General features: G+C 43.0%; 2 protein-coding genes across 2 annotated transcripts in view; both read right to left on the bottom strand.

Moving 5' to 3' along the window:
- The window catches only part of LOC129818044 (WD repeat-containing protein 7-like), a 38598-nt gene extending 29080 nt beyond the window's left edge, over positions 1–9518 (bottom strand). The window contains exon 1 of the mRNA XM_055873573.1: positions 9370–9518. The gene's annotated coding sequence lies outside the window, so the exon portion shown is untranslated. The remainder of the gene's footprint in view (positions 1–9369) is intronic.
- Positions 9519–9915: 397 nt separating this feature from the next.
- Positions 9916–15094, bottom strand: part of LOC129818045 (phospholipid-transporting ATPase IC-like) — a 48527-nt gene continuing 43348 nt past the window's right edge. Inside the window, exons 23-28 of the mRNA XM_055873574.1 lie at positions 14708–14931; positions 13925–14008; positions 12942–13187; positions 12558–12696; positions 12062–12192; positions 9916–11758 (exon numbers count right to left, since the gene is read on the bottom strand). Coding sequence (XP_055729549.1) covers positions 11534–11758; positions 12062–12192; positions 12558–12696; positions 12942–13187; positions 13925–14008; positions 14708–14931 — 1049 coding nt within the window. The 3' untranslated portion in view covers positions 9916–11533. The remainder of the gene's footprint in view (positions 11759–12061; positions 12193–12557; positions 12697–12941; positions 13188–13924; positions 14009–14707; positions 14932–15094) is intronic.

Genomic DNA, 15094 nt, shown 5'->3' on the forward strand with positions numbered 1-15094 from the left:
TTAAAAAAAAATCGGCAGTACAATACCTTACGATACAATCACGAGTTGTCTCAGTCAGAGCAGACCTCAGCCTGCCAAACATCACTTTTATCTTCCCAAGTTGCATCAGCTTCATTTTAGACAATACAGTCATAACGCTTCCGAAGAGCCAAAACTACCTCTGTTTTCAGTACAACAAACTAGTACTAGACGGTGACACACTGGTTTGACTTTCAAAGTCTACCACCAATCTCTCCCCACAGGCTTTCAGAGTGAAATCAATTGAAATCAGGCTGCGTTGTCCACAACAGTAGGACATCGAGTCATGTGAAGTGAGGGCGATCCATAGAACCACATAGTGCTTTGTAGGGAATAGGCTGGTATTTAGGACACACAACCTGTCTGACGTACAGAACATCATGTGCCCTCTGTGACATGGCGAAATGAACAGGGCAGGAGTGTGAACTGCGTAATTTTGTAACCTATTGTTATTGGTTTTGTGTTTAGCACACTTTGTGTCGTGATACTTTTTTTTTTGGTTTCTTTCAATGCGGATAGGTTAGATTACACAACACGCAGCTGCATCGATAATAGGTGAGGAGGACAGAGCAGTGGGAGGACTGAGGCGGCAGGCATCATTATCTTCCATTTCATCACCTATAGCAACAACATCAGGCCCAGGCACAGGACGAGCCTCTCAAGAAGCCTAGGTAGAGTACCTCACGATAAGCTGTAGACCACACTACCTACCAAGAGAGAGCACTCATCTAGATTATTCGTAGCCGTCTGTATACAGTTGAAGTCGGAAGTTTACATACACTTAGGTTGTGCATGACAAGTAATGTTTCAAACAATTGTTTACAGACAGATTATTTCAATGTATCACAATTCCAGTGGGTCAGAAGTTTACATACACCAAGTTGACTGTGCCTTTAAACAGCTTGGAAAATACCAGAAAATGATGTCATGGCTTTAGAAGCTTCTGATAAATAATGTAAATTAGCCTGAGTCAATTGGAGGTGTTAGTTTCTTATTTTTCAGAGTAAATAACTCAAGGACACTAGAAAAGGTTAACCAAGTTAAATTTTTGCCAAAGGTTCTGAGCAGCTGTAATCAGACAGCAAAACATTTCTCTCCATCCTACTTAACTTCTTATGGATTAGGGGGCAGTAGTGAGTAGCTTGGATGAGTAGCTTGGATGAATAAGGTGCCCAGAGTAAACTGCCTGCTGCTCATGCCCAGAAGCTAAGATATACATATTATTAGTACATTTGGATAGAAAACATTCTGACATTTCTAAAACTGTTTAAATGATGTCTGTGAGTATAACAGAACTCATATGGCAGGCAAAAACCTGAGAAAGAAATCCAACCAGGAAGTGGGAAATCTGAGGTTTGTAGGTTAAGTCTTTGCCTATCCAAGATAGTGTAAAATGTGGTCCGACCACTTCCTAGGGCTTCCACTAGATGTCAACATTCTTTAGAACCTTGTTTCAGGCTTCTACTGTGAAGGGGGTGCGAATAAGAGCTGTTTGAGTCAGGTGTCTGGCAGAAAGCCATTAGTTTAGTCTCACGTGCGGCCGTGAGCACGAGCTCTGTTCCTTTTCCTTTCTAAAGACAAAGGAATTGTCCGGTTGGAATATTATTGAAGATTTATGATAAAAACATCCTAAAGATTGATTCTATACATCGTTTAACATTTTTTTACGAACTGTAATAGAACTGTCGTCTGAACTAAGTGCCTGCGCCTCGTGAATTTGGGAACTAAACGCACAAACAAAAAAAGAGGGATTTGGACATAAATGGACTTTAGCGAACAAAACAAACATTTATTGTGGAACTGGGATTCCTGGGAGTGCATTCCGATGAAGATCAAAAGGTAAGTGAATATTTATAATGCTTTTTCTTACTTCTGTTGACTCCACATCATGGCGGTTATCTGTATGGCTTCTTTTGTTCTCTGAGTGCTGTACTCAGATTATTGCATGGTGTGCTTTTTCCGTAAAGCTGTTGTAAAATCGATCCCGTTAACGGGATTTCAGCCGTAAGAAATTTAAGACACTCCCTCTCTCCAATGCTTACAGTTTAAGCTCAGCAGGAAGAAGGTAACCAGATACTAAACCCTGATTACTCCCTTAAGGGGAACTGACCTCACCTACTGACCTCTAGTCCAAAAAGCTGTCTTTCCTGTATCAACACGGTGCTCTACTCCCATCCCCCAACACATTCCACAGCTATCTGTCTTCCTACAAAGGCCCAGTCTCTTTCTCCTTTGATTCTATTCTCTATCATGTATTTAATATCTCAATGTCCAAAATGTCAAACCCAACAGAGGTGTACCTGTGGATATATTTCAAGGTCTTCGTTCAAAATCAGCGCCTCTCTGCTTGACATCAAGGGAAAATCAAAAGAAAATCAGCCAAGATCCCAGAAAAAAAATTGGAGCACTCCACATGTCTGGTTCATCCTTGGGAGCAACACCTGAAGGTACCATGTTCATCTATACAAACAATAGTACGCAAGTAAACACCATGGGACCACGCAGCCATCATACCGCTCAGGAAGGAGACGCGTTCTGTCTCCTAGATTTGAACGTAATGTGGTGTGAAACGTGCAAATCAATCCCAGAACAAGAGCAAAGGACCTTGTGAAGATGCTGGAGGAAACAGATACAAAAGTATCGATGTCCACAGTAAAATGAGTCCTATATCGACATAACCTGAAAGGCAGCTCAGCAAGGAAGAAGCCACTGCTCCAAAACTGCCATTAATAAAGCCAGACTACGGTTTGCAACTGCACATGGGGAGAAAGATAGTACTTTGGAGAAATGTCCTCTGGTCTGATGAAACAAAAATAGAACTGTTCGGCCATAATGACCATCGTTATGTTTGGAGGTAAAAGGGGGAAGCTTGCAAGCCGAAGAACACCATCCCAACCGTGAAGCACGGGGGTGACAGGATCATGTTGTGGGGGTGCTTTGCTGCAGGAGGGACTGGTGCACTTCACAGAATAGATGGCATCATGAGGCAGGAAAATTATGTGGATATATTGAAGCAACATCTCAAGAAATCAGTCAGGAAGTTAATGCTTGGTCGCAAATGGGTCTTCCAAATGGACAATGACCCCAAGCATACTTCCAAAGTTGTGGCAAAATGGCTTAAGGACAACAAAGTCAAGGTATTGGAGTGGCCATCACAAAGCCCTGACCTCAATCCTATAGAACATTTGTTGGCAGAACTGAAAAAGTGTGTGCCAGCAAGGAGGCCTACAAATCTGACTCAGTTACACCAGCTCTGTCAGGAGGAATGGGACAAAAATTCACCCAACTTATTGTGGGAAGCTTGTGGAAGGCTTTCTGACACGTTTGACCCAAGTTCAACAATTTAAAGGCAATACTACCAAATACTAATTGAGTGCATGTTAACTTCTGACCCACTGGGAATGTGATGAAGGAAATAAATGCTGAAATAAATCATTTTCTCTAGTAATATTCTGACATTTCACATTCTTAAAATAAAGTGGTGATCCTAACTGACCTAAGACAGAGAATTTTGACTAGGATTAAATGTCAGGAATTGTGAAAAACTGAGTTTGGTAGTATTTGGCTGAGGTGTATGTAAACTTCCAACTTCAACTGTACAACCACAAACCGATGCTGGCACTAAGACCACACTCAACGAGCTGTATAAATAGACTACAAAGGGACACACAGCCACGAGCTGCCCAGTGACACAAGCCTACCATACGAGAAAAATGCATGTTATACTCGCGTCGAGGCAAGCAACACTGAAGCATGCATAAGAGCACCAGCTGTTCCGGATGACTGTGTGATCATGCTCTCCACAGCTGATGTGAGCAAGACCTTTAAAACAGGTCAACATTCACAAGCAGCGGGGACAGACGGATTATCAGGGTGTTTACTCGGAGCATGTGCGGACCAACTGGCAAGTCTCTACACTGACATTTTCAACTTCTCCCTGATTGAGTCTGTAAACGCAAAGGTAACCTGCCTAAATGAGTACTGCCATGTAGCACTCACGTCGGTAGCCATGAAGTGGTATGAAAGGCTGGTCATGGCTCATATCAATCCCATCATCCCGGAAACCATAGACCCACTCCAATTTGCATCACACCTCAACAGAGCCACAGATGACGCAATCTCGATTGCACGGGAGCATTGGACGAGTAACCGGAAGGTTGCAAGTTCGATTCCCGAGCTGACAAGGTAAATATCTGTCGTCCTGCCCCTGAACAAGGCAGTTAACCCACTGTTCCTAGGCCGTCATTGAAAATAAGAATTTGTTCTCAACTGACTTGCCTAGTTAAATAAAGGTAAAATAAAATAAATAAAACTCCAAGGAAGGAACCCCTATGTGAGAATGCTTTTCATCGACTACTGCTCAGCGCTCAACACTATAGTGCCCACAAAGCTAAGGACCCTGGGACCAAACACTTTCCTCTGCAACTGGATCCTGGACTTCCTGATGGGCCACCCCCAGGTGGTAAGGGTAGGCAACAACACATCTGCAACGCAGATCCTCAACACCGGTTCCCCTCAGGGGTTCGTGCTTAGTTCCCTCCTGTAATCTCTGTTCACCCACGACTGCGTGGCCAAGCACGACTCCAACACCATCATTAAGTTCTGACGACACAACAGTGGTAGGCCTGATCACCGACAATGATGAGACAGCCTATAGGGAGGAGGTCAGAGACCTGGCAGTGTGGTGCCAGGACAACAACCTCTCCCTCAATGTGAGCAAGACAAAGGAGCTGATCGTGGACTACAGGAAAAGAAGGGCCGAACAGGCCCCCGTTTACGTCGACGGGGCTGTAGTGGAGCGGGTCGAGAGTTTCAAGTTCCCTTGGTGTCCACATCACCAACAAACTATTATGGTCCAAACATACCGAGACAGTCATCAAGAGGGCACGACAACACCTTTTCCCCCTCAGGAGACGGAAACGATTTGGCGTGGGTCCTCAGATCCTCAAAAGGTTCAACAGCTGCACTATCGAGGGCATCCTGACTGGTTGCATCACTGCCTGGTATGGCAACTGCTCGGCTTTCAATTGAAAGGCGCTACAGAGGGTAGTGCGTACGGCCCAGTACATCACTGGAGCCAAGCTTCCTGCCATCCAGGACCTCTATACCAGGCAGCGTCAGAGGAAGGCCCAAAGAATTGTCAAAGACTCCAGTCACCCAAGTCATAGAGTGATCTCTCTGCTACCGCACGGCAAGAGGTGCCAGATCACCAAGTCGAGGACCAAAAGGCTCCTTAATAGCTGCTACTGCCAAGCTATAATACTGCTTAACAATTAATCAAAATGGCCACCTGGACTATTTACATTGACCTCCCCACCCTCCATTTGTTTTTACACTGCTGCTACTCGCTGTTTATCATCTATGCATAGTCCCTTCACCCCTACCTACATGTACAAATTACCTACACTAACCTCTACCCCCGCACATTTCCTCGGTACCAGTGCCCCCTGTATATAACAATGCTTTCCACCTGGCTACCCCTACCCCGAGCAACAGCACTGCCCTCCCCTCTGCTACTCGCCCACGCCTTCCCCATTTCTCTTTCTCCCAAATACAGTCAGCTGATGTTCTGAAAGAGCTGCAAAATCTGGACCCTTACAAATCAGCCGGGCTAGATAATCTGGACCCTTTCTTTCTAAAACTATCTGCTGAAATTGTTGCCACCCCTATTACTAGCCTTTTCAACCTCTCTTTCGTGTCGTCTGAGATTCCCAAAGATTGGAAAGCTGCAGTTATCCCCCTCTTCAAAGGGGGGGACACTCTTGACCCAAACAGCTACAGACCTATATCTATCCTACCCTGCCTTTCTAAGGTCTTCGAAAGCCAAGTCAACAAACAGATTACCGACCATTTCGAATCCCACCATACCTTCTCCGCTATGCAATCTAGTTTCAGAGCTGGTCCTGGGTGCACCTCAGCCACGCTCAAGGTCATAAACGATATCTTAACCGCCATCGATAGGAAACAATACTGTGCAGCCGTATTCATTGACCTGGCCAAGGCTTTTGACTCTGTCAATCACCACATCCTCATCGGAAGACTCGACAGCCTTGGTTTCTCTAATGATTGCCTCGCCTGGTTCACCAACTACTTCTCTGATCGAGTTCAGTGTGTCAAATCGGAGGGTCTGTTGTCCGGACCTCTGGCAGTCTCTATGGGGGTGCCACAGGGTTCAATTCTTGGACCGACTCTCTTCTCTGTATACATCAATGATGTCGCTCTTGCTGCTGGTGAGTCTCTGATCCACCTCTACGCAGACGACACTATTCTGTATACTTCTGGCCCTTCTTTTGACACTGTTAACAACCCTCCAGGCGAGCTTCAATGCCATACAACTCTCCTTCCGTGGCCTCCAATTGCTCTTAAATACAAGTAAAACTAAATGCATGCTCTTCAACCGATCGCTGCCTGCACCTGCCCGCCTGTCCAGCATCACTACTCTGGACGGCTCTGACTTAGAATATGTGGACAACTACAAATACCTAGGTGTCTGGTTAGACTGTAAACTCACCTTCCACACTCACATCAAACATCTCCAATCCAAAGTTAAATCTAGAATTGGCTCCCTATTCCGCAACAAAGCATCCTTCACTCATGCTGCCAAACATACCCTTGTAAAACTGACCATCCTACCAATCCTCGACTTCGGTGATGTCATTTACAAAATAGCCTCCAAAACCCTACTCAATTAATTGGATGCTGTCTATCACAGTGCCATCCGTTTTGTCACCAAAGCCCCATATACTACCCACCACTGCGACCTGTACACTCTCGTTGGCTGGCCCTCGCTTCATACTCGTCGCCAAACACACTGGCTCCAGGTCATCTCCAAGACCCTGCTAGGCAAAGTCCCCCCTTATCTCAGCTCGCTGGTCACCATAGCAGCACCTACCTGTAGCACGCGCTGTCACCCCCAAAACAAATTCTTCCTTTGGCCGCCTCTCCTTCCAGTTCTCTGCTGCCAATGACTGGAACGAACTACAAAAATCTCTGAAACTGGAAACACTTATCTCCCTCACTAGCTTTAAGTACCAGCTGTCAGAGCAGCTCACAGATTACTGCACCTGTATATAGCCCATCTATAATTTTGCCCAAACAACTACCTCTTTACCTACTGTATTTATTTATTTTGCTCCTTTGCACCCCATTATTTCTATCTCTACTTTGCACATTATTCCACTGCAAACCAACCATTACAGTGTTTTTTACTTGCTATATTGTATTTACTTCGCCACCATGGCCTTTTTTATATTTTTATTTATTTATATATATGTTGTTTGCCTTCACCTCCCTTATCTCACCTCACTTTCTCACATTGTATATATACTTATTTTTCACTGTATTATTGACTGTATGTTTGTTTTACTCCATGTCTAACTATGTGTTGTTGTATGTGTCGAACTGCTTTGCTTTATCTTGGCCAGGTCGCAATTGTAAATGAGAACTTGTTCTCAACTTGCCTACCTGGTTAAATAAAGGTGAAATAAATAAAATAAAATAAATAAATATAGCCTCGTTATTGTTATGTAATTCTGTGTTACTTTTTATTTAGTAAATATTTTCTTAACTATTTCTTGAACTGCATTGTTGGTTAAGGGCTTGTAAAGTAAGCATTTCACGGTAAGGTTGTATTCGGCACGTGACAAATACAATTTGATTTTGACAACCAATAAGTTGATAATTGTGTCTGCAATGCATTGGCATTAAAAGGTACCAATGCAAGTAAGCTTGTTTTTTTAAGAATAGCGTGACTAGTCCAGTATCAGGTAGCTTACTTTGCACAATGAAAGAGGATACCATAACCACTCTACTCTTTCCTGATAGGGTACTATAAAAAAAACTTTTATTTTTATGCCTGATTCCATTTCGTTTTTTCCCGGTTTCCATGTTACTGTTTTTTTTATTTTTAACAACTACATTGGATGTTCTAAGACTCACAGGTGTCAAACTCATTCCACGGGGGGCCGAGTGTCTGCGGGTTTTCGCTCCTCCCTTGTACTTGATTGATGAATTAACATCACTAATTAGTTAGGAACTCCCCACACCTGGTTGTCTAGGGCTTTATTGAAAGGAAAAACCAAAACCCTGCAGACACTAGGCCCTCCGTGGAATGAGTTTGACACCCCTGTAAGTCCACAACAATGCTTAAACCACTTGATTTTCGGGTGTAGTTAGGACTACCCTTTAATTCCAGTGTAGGCCTACCCTTTAATTTCAGTGTAGGCCTACCCTTTAATTCCAGTGTGGACCTACTAGCGGTTGCTTGGTGGTGTTTTTGTAGCGCGCATATGATGGTAGAGTTTGCAAAATAAATAACGTTAACAGTCTACTTTGTAGTTAACATTTAATTGAGAAAAAGCCTTTCCATATACCAGTAGATTTTTCATTAGCATCACCGCTAACGGCTAAACAAAGTTGTAGATGCGCGCATCGCACATACTAGCCTCGGCAGACGGGATATTATTCTTGTCTGTAAAGAAAGTCGTAGGAAACACTTATCCATTCTGTTCTTCTCTTATGATAAATGTATTAATTTGACAGAGTTTAATACATTTAGTGGATTCCCTATTAAATTCAATACCTTGTTGAATTGCGTAAAGTTGATTTTATAGGGTCCAACAATGCCAACTGGCAGCCTGGTTAACAGTGCGGTAGCTAGCTAGCTACAAAGGCTGAACGATGACACCATGCCAAGTAGCTTACCCGGAACGCCCACTCATTACTAGCCTATCTTTCCAAACACAGAGAACAAGTGAATCCACAATACTCTTCTGAAACACCCTGAGATAAAAATAAAAACAGCAATAAAGGGTACTTCAAGTGTAGGGAAATGTAAAGGATGCAGTCAGTCTACCGTGAACTGCGTGCAGACGACATTACAGAAGATCTTGCGCAAAATCATTCAATGGATGATCCTCAAACCAACCAACCAGCATGCCTGTTCAAAGGTTTCGGTGCATGAAATAAACTCAGACTTGTTTATCACAAAGAAGCTGCTCAATCGTCTTTGTATCATGTAACTAGGTTATCGATTATTACAGACTTTGGTTGCAAATCGTTGCGAGATAATGATATTAGCCAGCTAATGATAGGTTGACACATATGAGCTAGCTAGCACATTATACGTTGAGACACTACCATAGCTAGCTATGATATCTACGTATGCCAGTGTAAGTAAAACGTCGTGTAACAAAAGACAGTACAGTATTATTCACTATATTGCATACCTTGGCAAAACCGTTCGCTTCGCTAGCAGGTGATAGCTTAGCTAGCTGACATTAAAGCACCTATAAGTCGCCACTTCCTGGTTAAAAAGAAAGCTAAAATTGACAAATACGTTTAAACACTTACCTATGATAGGTTCTACTGCACCATTAACTTTTGTTGGGAACAGTATTGATGAAATACTCGGTCAGTGTAGGTCATCAGTACTCTAATTCGTCTTGATTACTACACTCAGGTTCTGCAAATCCTCTCTAGTCAGCTGATTACGGGACAGCGTTTGGCGTTGCCGTTAATCGATATTACTGCCGTAAAAATAACGTCTTGCGCTGGCAACCATCTTGGTTGTGGCAAATTGATATTTATAATGGTAATCAATCCAGTTCCAGGACTAAAGGTGGAGCACATGTCCCACTGCTGGGGTTATATAAAACTCAAAAAACGTGTATGTGTGTGGGTGGAGTAGGCGTCTCCACCCACCACCTAACAATAATGTCTTTGGGGCTTGTAAGCATTTCACTGTAAGGTCTACAACACCTGTTGTATTCGGCGCATGTGACAAATACAATTTGACATATCAAACTTCGACAACATGGAGAACAGCAAAACAGTGACTGCTTCTAGGCAGAAACCTTTAACTTTTTTCCTCTACAATTTGTAGAAAAGGAAAGCAGATTCTCTGTATCGGTAGTTTTTATTCAAATTCATTTTTACATATTATGCTAAAAACAAGTTTTTAAAAACGGTAGTGATAAGGGGTTGTCCAATGGATCTGTTGCTGTATACCAAATGGACTGTAACTATTTGAAAAGGTTTGCGTAGATATGTTACTTTATACACAGAGAAACAAGTATGTAACAGAATAAACAGCACTGTCTCAAATGGCAATTTAATCCCTATTAGGTGCACTACTTTCTACCAGAGCCCTGGTCCAACTTAGAGCACTATATAGGGATTGAAGTGCTATTTGTGACACACACCGCAGAGTATTGTTTCAGTTGACGGGCCATATTGATACAAGGCTGATATATAAAAAGCGAAAATTGTGTATATGGCAAATAACCATGGCTGAGTCTCAATGCAAATGCCCACATCCTTGTAGACTGAGACAGCGACACAGAACTAGAATGATTTCTATTTTAGAATAGTTCATTCTATTTCTACAGTCCAAATATATAAAAATGGATTTAAAATGGCAATAGAAAGACAGCATTAAAAAAATGGCAAATCATCAAAGCCATTCATACTTCATAGATTAAAATGAGAGAGTTATGGCTGACTACTGGTATCTCAGAATACTAGGTGCTACTAGCATCCAGTTTTGATTTGAAATGGGGGTGATTTGGCTCAGGTAAAACAACAGCTAGCATGTCCAGAGGTGCAGCAGGGTTCTTTAGGGGTTGATGTAAACAACTACATACATCCATATGAAGTATGTCAAATGATTTACAGCAGTAAAGACACCATAAAATAAAAGCAGACAAAAAAAAAAAAAAAAACGGATATTCTTTTTGCATTAATAAAATATAAATGATTGATTGACACCCTTCTGACTGCAAGTACGCATTTAAAAACTGATCCAGTAATTTAAAATCCAAACCAACAATAATATTCACAATATATTAAATTAAGAAATTTTTTTTTTTTTAAGGCAAACTCCCAAGATTCAGAGGAAGTGCAATCCTTGCAATAGATAGCATTACTTACACCATGATAGGAAACATAACCAAATACTCCATGGCCCGTATTCACAAAGTGCTGCTCAAACATACATTTTCCCTTTTTGATCATATGAATAAGATCACATGTACAGGGGGGGGGGGGGCTGGTCCTAGATCAGCACTCTAACCCTTGAAGCTTCATGAATACAGGCCAACGTATGTCAGGAGTACCCAATGATGACAAGCTATGCTCCAACCATCCAGGTGAGGAGAACTAAAAAAAAAAAAAGACTTTTAAAAATCCTGGAGATTAAAACATTGTTTTTTTGTTTACACAATAAACCCCAATAGTAGCGCGTCGGTGAGCTTTTGTATGGTTAGAGTCTTTGCATAGATTCAGACCATGGTCTGAAATGAGGACCAGCGGTATGTTTTCAGTTCCAGATGCATAGGGACAGGCTAGCCTGATCCCAGATCTGTTTGTGTTGTCATGCCAACTCCTCTGGTCATCGTCACCATAGAGATCGTGTAATTTTACATCTATACATTTTATACCTATTCATTCCATATGAGTAGACGAGACCGCACAAACAGATCTGGGACCAGTCTAGTGCCAGGCCGGTGAGTCCCCCTCATATGTTACTGGCCTGGGGGACCTCTGTAATACTGTCCCTTGGGTCGGGGCGAGCTAGAGCAGGTCGTCGCCGGATGCTGCGGCCTGACGCGATGAGGTCGGCGTAACCCCGTGAGTGAGAAAAGGCGTAGGCCGAGCGGCGGGAGCGTCTGTCGCGCTGGAACGGAGCAGGTTTCTTCTTCTCCTCTTCCTCCGCCTCATACTTCTTCCTGTTCCTCTGGACCTGCGGCGGCGGGGGAAACAAATATTCATAAAATCGTTCATAAACCAGTTTAAAATATGGATGTGTGGTGGGTTTTATTCAAGAGCACTTCAAACAGGATGTGGTTTGACAGGTTTTGTGCTCCATTTCGAACGCCGCCAAAATCCACAGATCTCCGATACAAAAAAAAAAAATCTCTCACAATATTGCAGAGGCAACGAACCGTACTATGGACATATCACAGCCATGTCATGCCAAAATATTACAGATATCAAGACATTATGAGTCAAGTCATTTTTCGGGTTAGTAGTAGCTAGGCCTTACGTTGTCTCCAACGGACGGCCATATTGTTTTGCAGAGGAACTGAATGAAGATGACAGGAAGCAGGCTGATCCCCACAGTTAGGATGATGGTCAGCCACAGATAGGGCTGTCTGAGCGCGTTAGGGGCTACGCCTGACAAAACACAGAAAAATCAACACATACGCTGGGTTACAAACGCACAGTAATTACTCATCATCGTCAACCATCTGTGACAAGAGCCACATGGCCAGGGTCATGTTCATAAGGTGCAAACAGGAAAACGTTTCACAATGGAGAATGAATGTTTCTTATTGGACAAGTTTAGGTACTGACAGAATTAGGGAGTTACTACCTAAACTTCTCCATTGTGAAACGTTTTGCTATCGTCCGTGTGGCCCGAATGAACACGACCCAGGTTAGTATTCATTAGGACATACAACGTCCAGGTAGTCTCTCCCGGTTTTTAGTCTGTTTTCATCCGTATGACCAGGACCCAGATCTGAAGAGGCGGAACTCACCGGTGAAGGTGAAGGTTGACGGGAAGATGACGTGGATTCCTGCACTGTGGATATCGAACATGATCCCAAAGTATATGGCTATACTGCAGAGGACGGCGAAGCAGTTCACAAAGGTCCAGTATGACGTCTCCAGAGATATCTGGGAGAGAGTATGAGAGACAGGAAGTTACATCATCTATTCCAAACACTGTAGGAGGAATCAGCACTTGCTGTATAAATAGGCTTGGAGTTTTTTTTTTTTTTAAATCAACAGATTTCTGAAAACACACCAGAGTTTGTTTCTTGTGTCTACATGTGAGCTGTGGAATGAATTTCCCTTTTTGAAGGACAATAAACATAATCAATCCACCAATCAATAAATTCATTGAGGAACAAGTCAGCTACCTGCAGGTTGACGGTGAAGATGAGAGAAGAGGCCATGACCACAGCGAGTGATTGGTAGTCTGACGGTGCCTCTCCGTCCTGCCCCATGGTCTGGAGGAACGCCCCGTACGGGATGAAGAAGACCACCAGAGAGGTGAAGATGCCGTGGAACAGACTGATGAAGAAGTTCTTGTAGTTGAACAGCGCCCCCTGCTGACCAGGAAGGTATAACTTGGGGAACTTTCTGCTCAGCTTGTCATTCACATCCTTCAAGGAAACAGGAAATATACATTTCATGTTAGCTCAGGGCTTCCCAAACTTGTACTGCACATTATCCCAAATTGACACTTAAAATGCAGGAGACTCCACTCGGACAAGGCTTGTTAAGGCTGCGTGTTCATATTCACAACATTTTAGGTCCCGCAGGCTGTCCAAACACATAATGAGATGAAAGCACATTTTATTAGTTTAAGAGATCCTTTGTTGGCACTAAGCGGTTGTATTCTATACCCATTTGAAGATAATTTGTTTGATAATAAGCTGAAATATTTTCTCAATGAGCCCAGGGGGATCCCACACAGTATCCCGACCCCAAGTTTGGGAACCACTGTATTAGCTTAACATTGGCGTGTCATATGATCGGAATAAGACAGAGTGATAAAACAAAATGGGGGGAGTTTTCATTCAATGTTCATCATTAAAAACAGTGAACACAAAGCCTGTTACCTCTATAAAAAGCCCAGCTTGTCCAGTTGGCATTTGAAGGGGACTTGACAACTGATGCCCAGTGTGTATAGCCAAGTTATCGTTACTCAATGTGTTAGTACTTTTCTACAGTATTATTTCTCAATTTTCTTACTCTCTGCATTGTTGGGAAGGTCCCGTAAGTAACTATTTTACTGTTGTTTACGAAGCACATGTGACAAATAAAATTAGATTTGGATATATTATGGACATTTTCAAAAATGACAAACATTCTACATGTATCTCCTCTAATAGCTTACCTGATCCAACAAGCCAACCAGCAGGACAGGAAGAGAGCTGTACATCACATTGTACAAGGTGATGAACCAATCTTCATAGGCAACCTGGAGTAGTATCATAAAGTCATATATCACACAATAGCTTACTCCTCTATTTTTTTATTTTATTTAACCTTTATTTAGCTAGGCAAGTCAGTTAAGAACAAATTCTTATTTACAATGAAGGCCTACCGGGGAACAGTGGGTTAAACTGCCTTGTTCAGGGGAAGAATGACACATTTTTGCCTTGTCAGCTCGGGGATTCGATCGAGCAACCTTTCAGTTACTGGCCCAATGCTCTAACCACTAAGCTACCTGCCGCCCCTCTATCATCAAATACATGTCCACATTTAGGATCAATCATATGTACCATAGTATACGGTACAAAAGTAATTTGGGGGTTTTGAAGTCAGTCTAGATAAGTGGTCGTTGAAAATGCAGTTTAGACAGGTGGTGCCCTACGGGCTCTGGTCAAAAGTAGTGCACTATATAGGGAATAGGGCTCTGGTCTATAGTAGTGCACTATATAGGGAATAGGGCTCTGGTCTAAAGTAGTGCACTATATAGGGAATAGGGCTCTGGTCTATAGTAGTGCACTATATAGGGAATAGGGCTCTGGTCTATAGTAGTGCACTATATAGGGAATAGGGCTCTGGTCTATAGTAGTGCACTATATAGGGAATAGGGCTCTGGTCTAAAGTAGTGCACTATATAGGGAATAGGGTACCAGTTGAGACACACACTATCTGTAGAACATTCCCTCACCTGAGCTGAGAACCCATTGAAGAAGGAGTACCAGAAGTGGACCAGGGTGAAGGCAAAGTTCTTGAAGAAGAAGTAGCGGAGGAACTTGCACATGCGGATGTAGGACCAGCGGCCGTGGACCAGCAGGAGACGCTCCAGGTAGCGGAACTGAGCGAAGGCATAGTCACTGGACATCACCGCCTGCATGCCCTCCTGACCGGATATACCCACACCGATGTCTGCAGCTGGAGAGGGAGGTGGTGGTGGGGGGGGGGGGGGGGGGAAGTGAAACAAAAACAGATAATTTGTCTCCAACAGCTGAAGAGGTGAGGAGTTCGCAAAAGGGGGAGTAGATATCACAAAACACTTCACTACAAAAGGCTTTGTGGTGAAAACTACAATTCAGCT

This window comes from Salvelinus fontinalis, chromosome 21 (assembly GCF_029448725.1).
Source record: "Salvelinus fontinalis isolate EN_2023a chromosome 21, ASM2944872v1, whole genome shotgun sequence".
Taxonomy (NCBI): Eukaryota; Metazoa; Chordata; class Actinopteri; order Salmoniformes; family Salmonidae; genus Salvelinus; species Salvelinus fontinalis.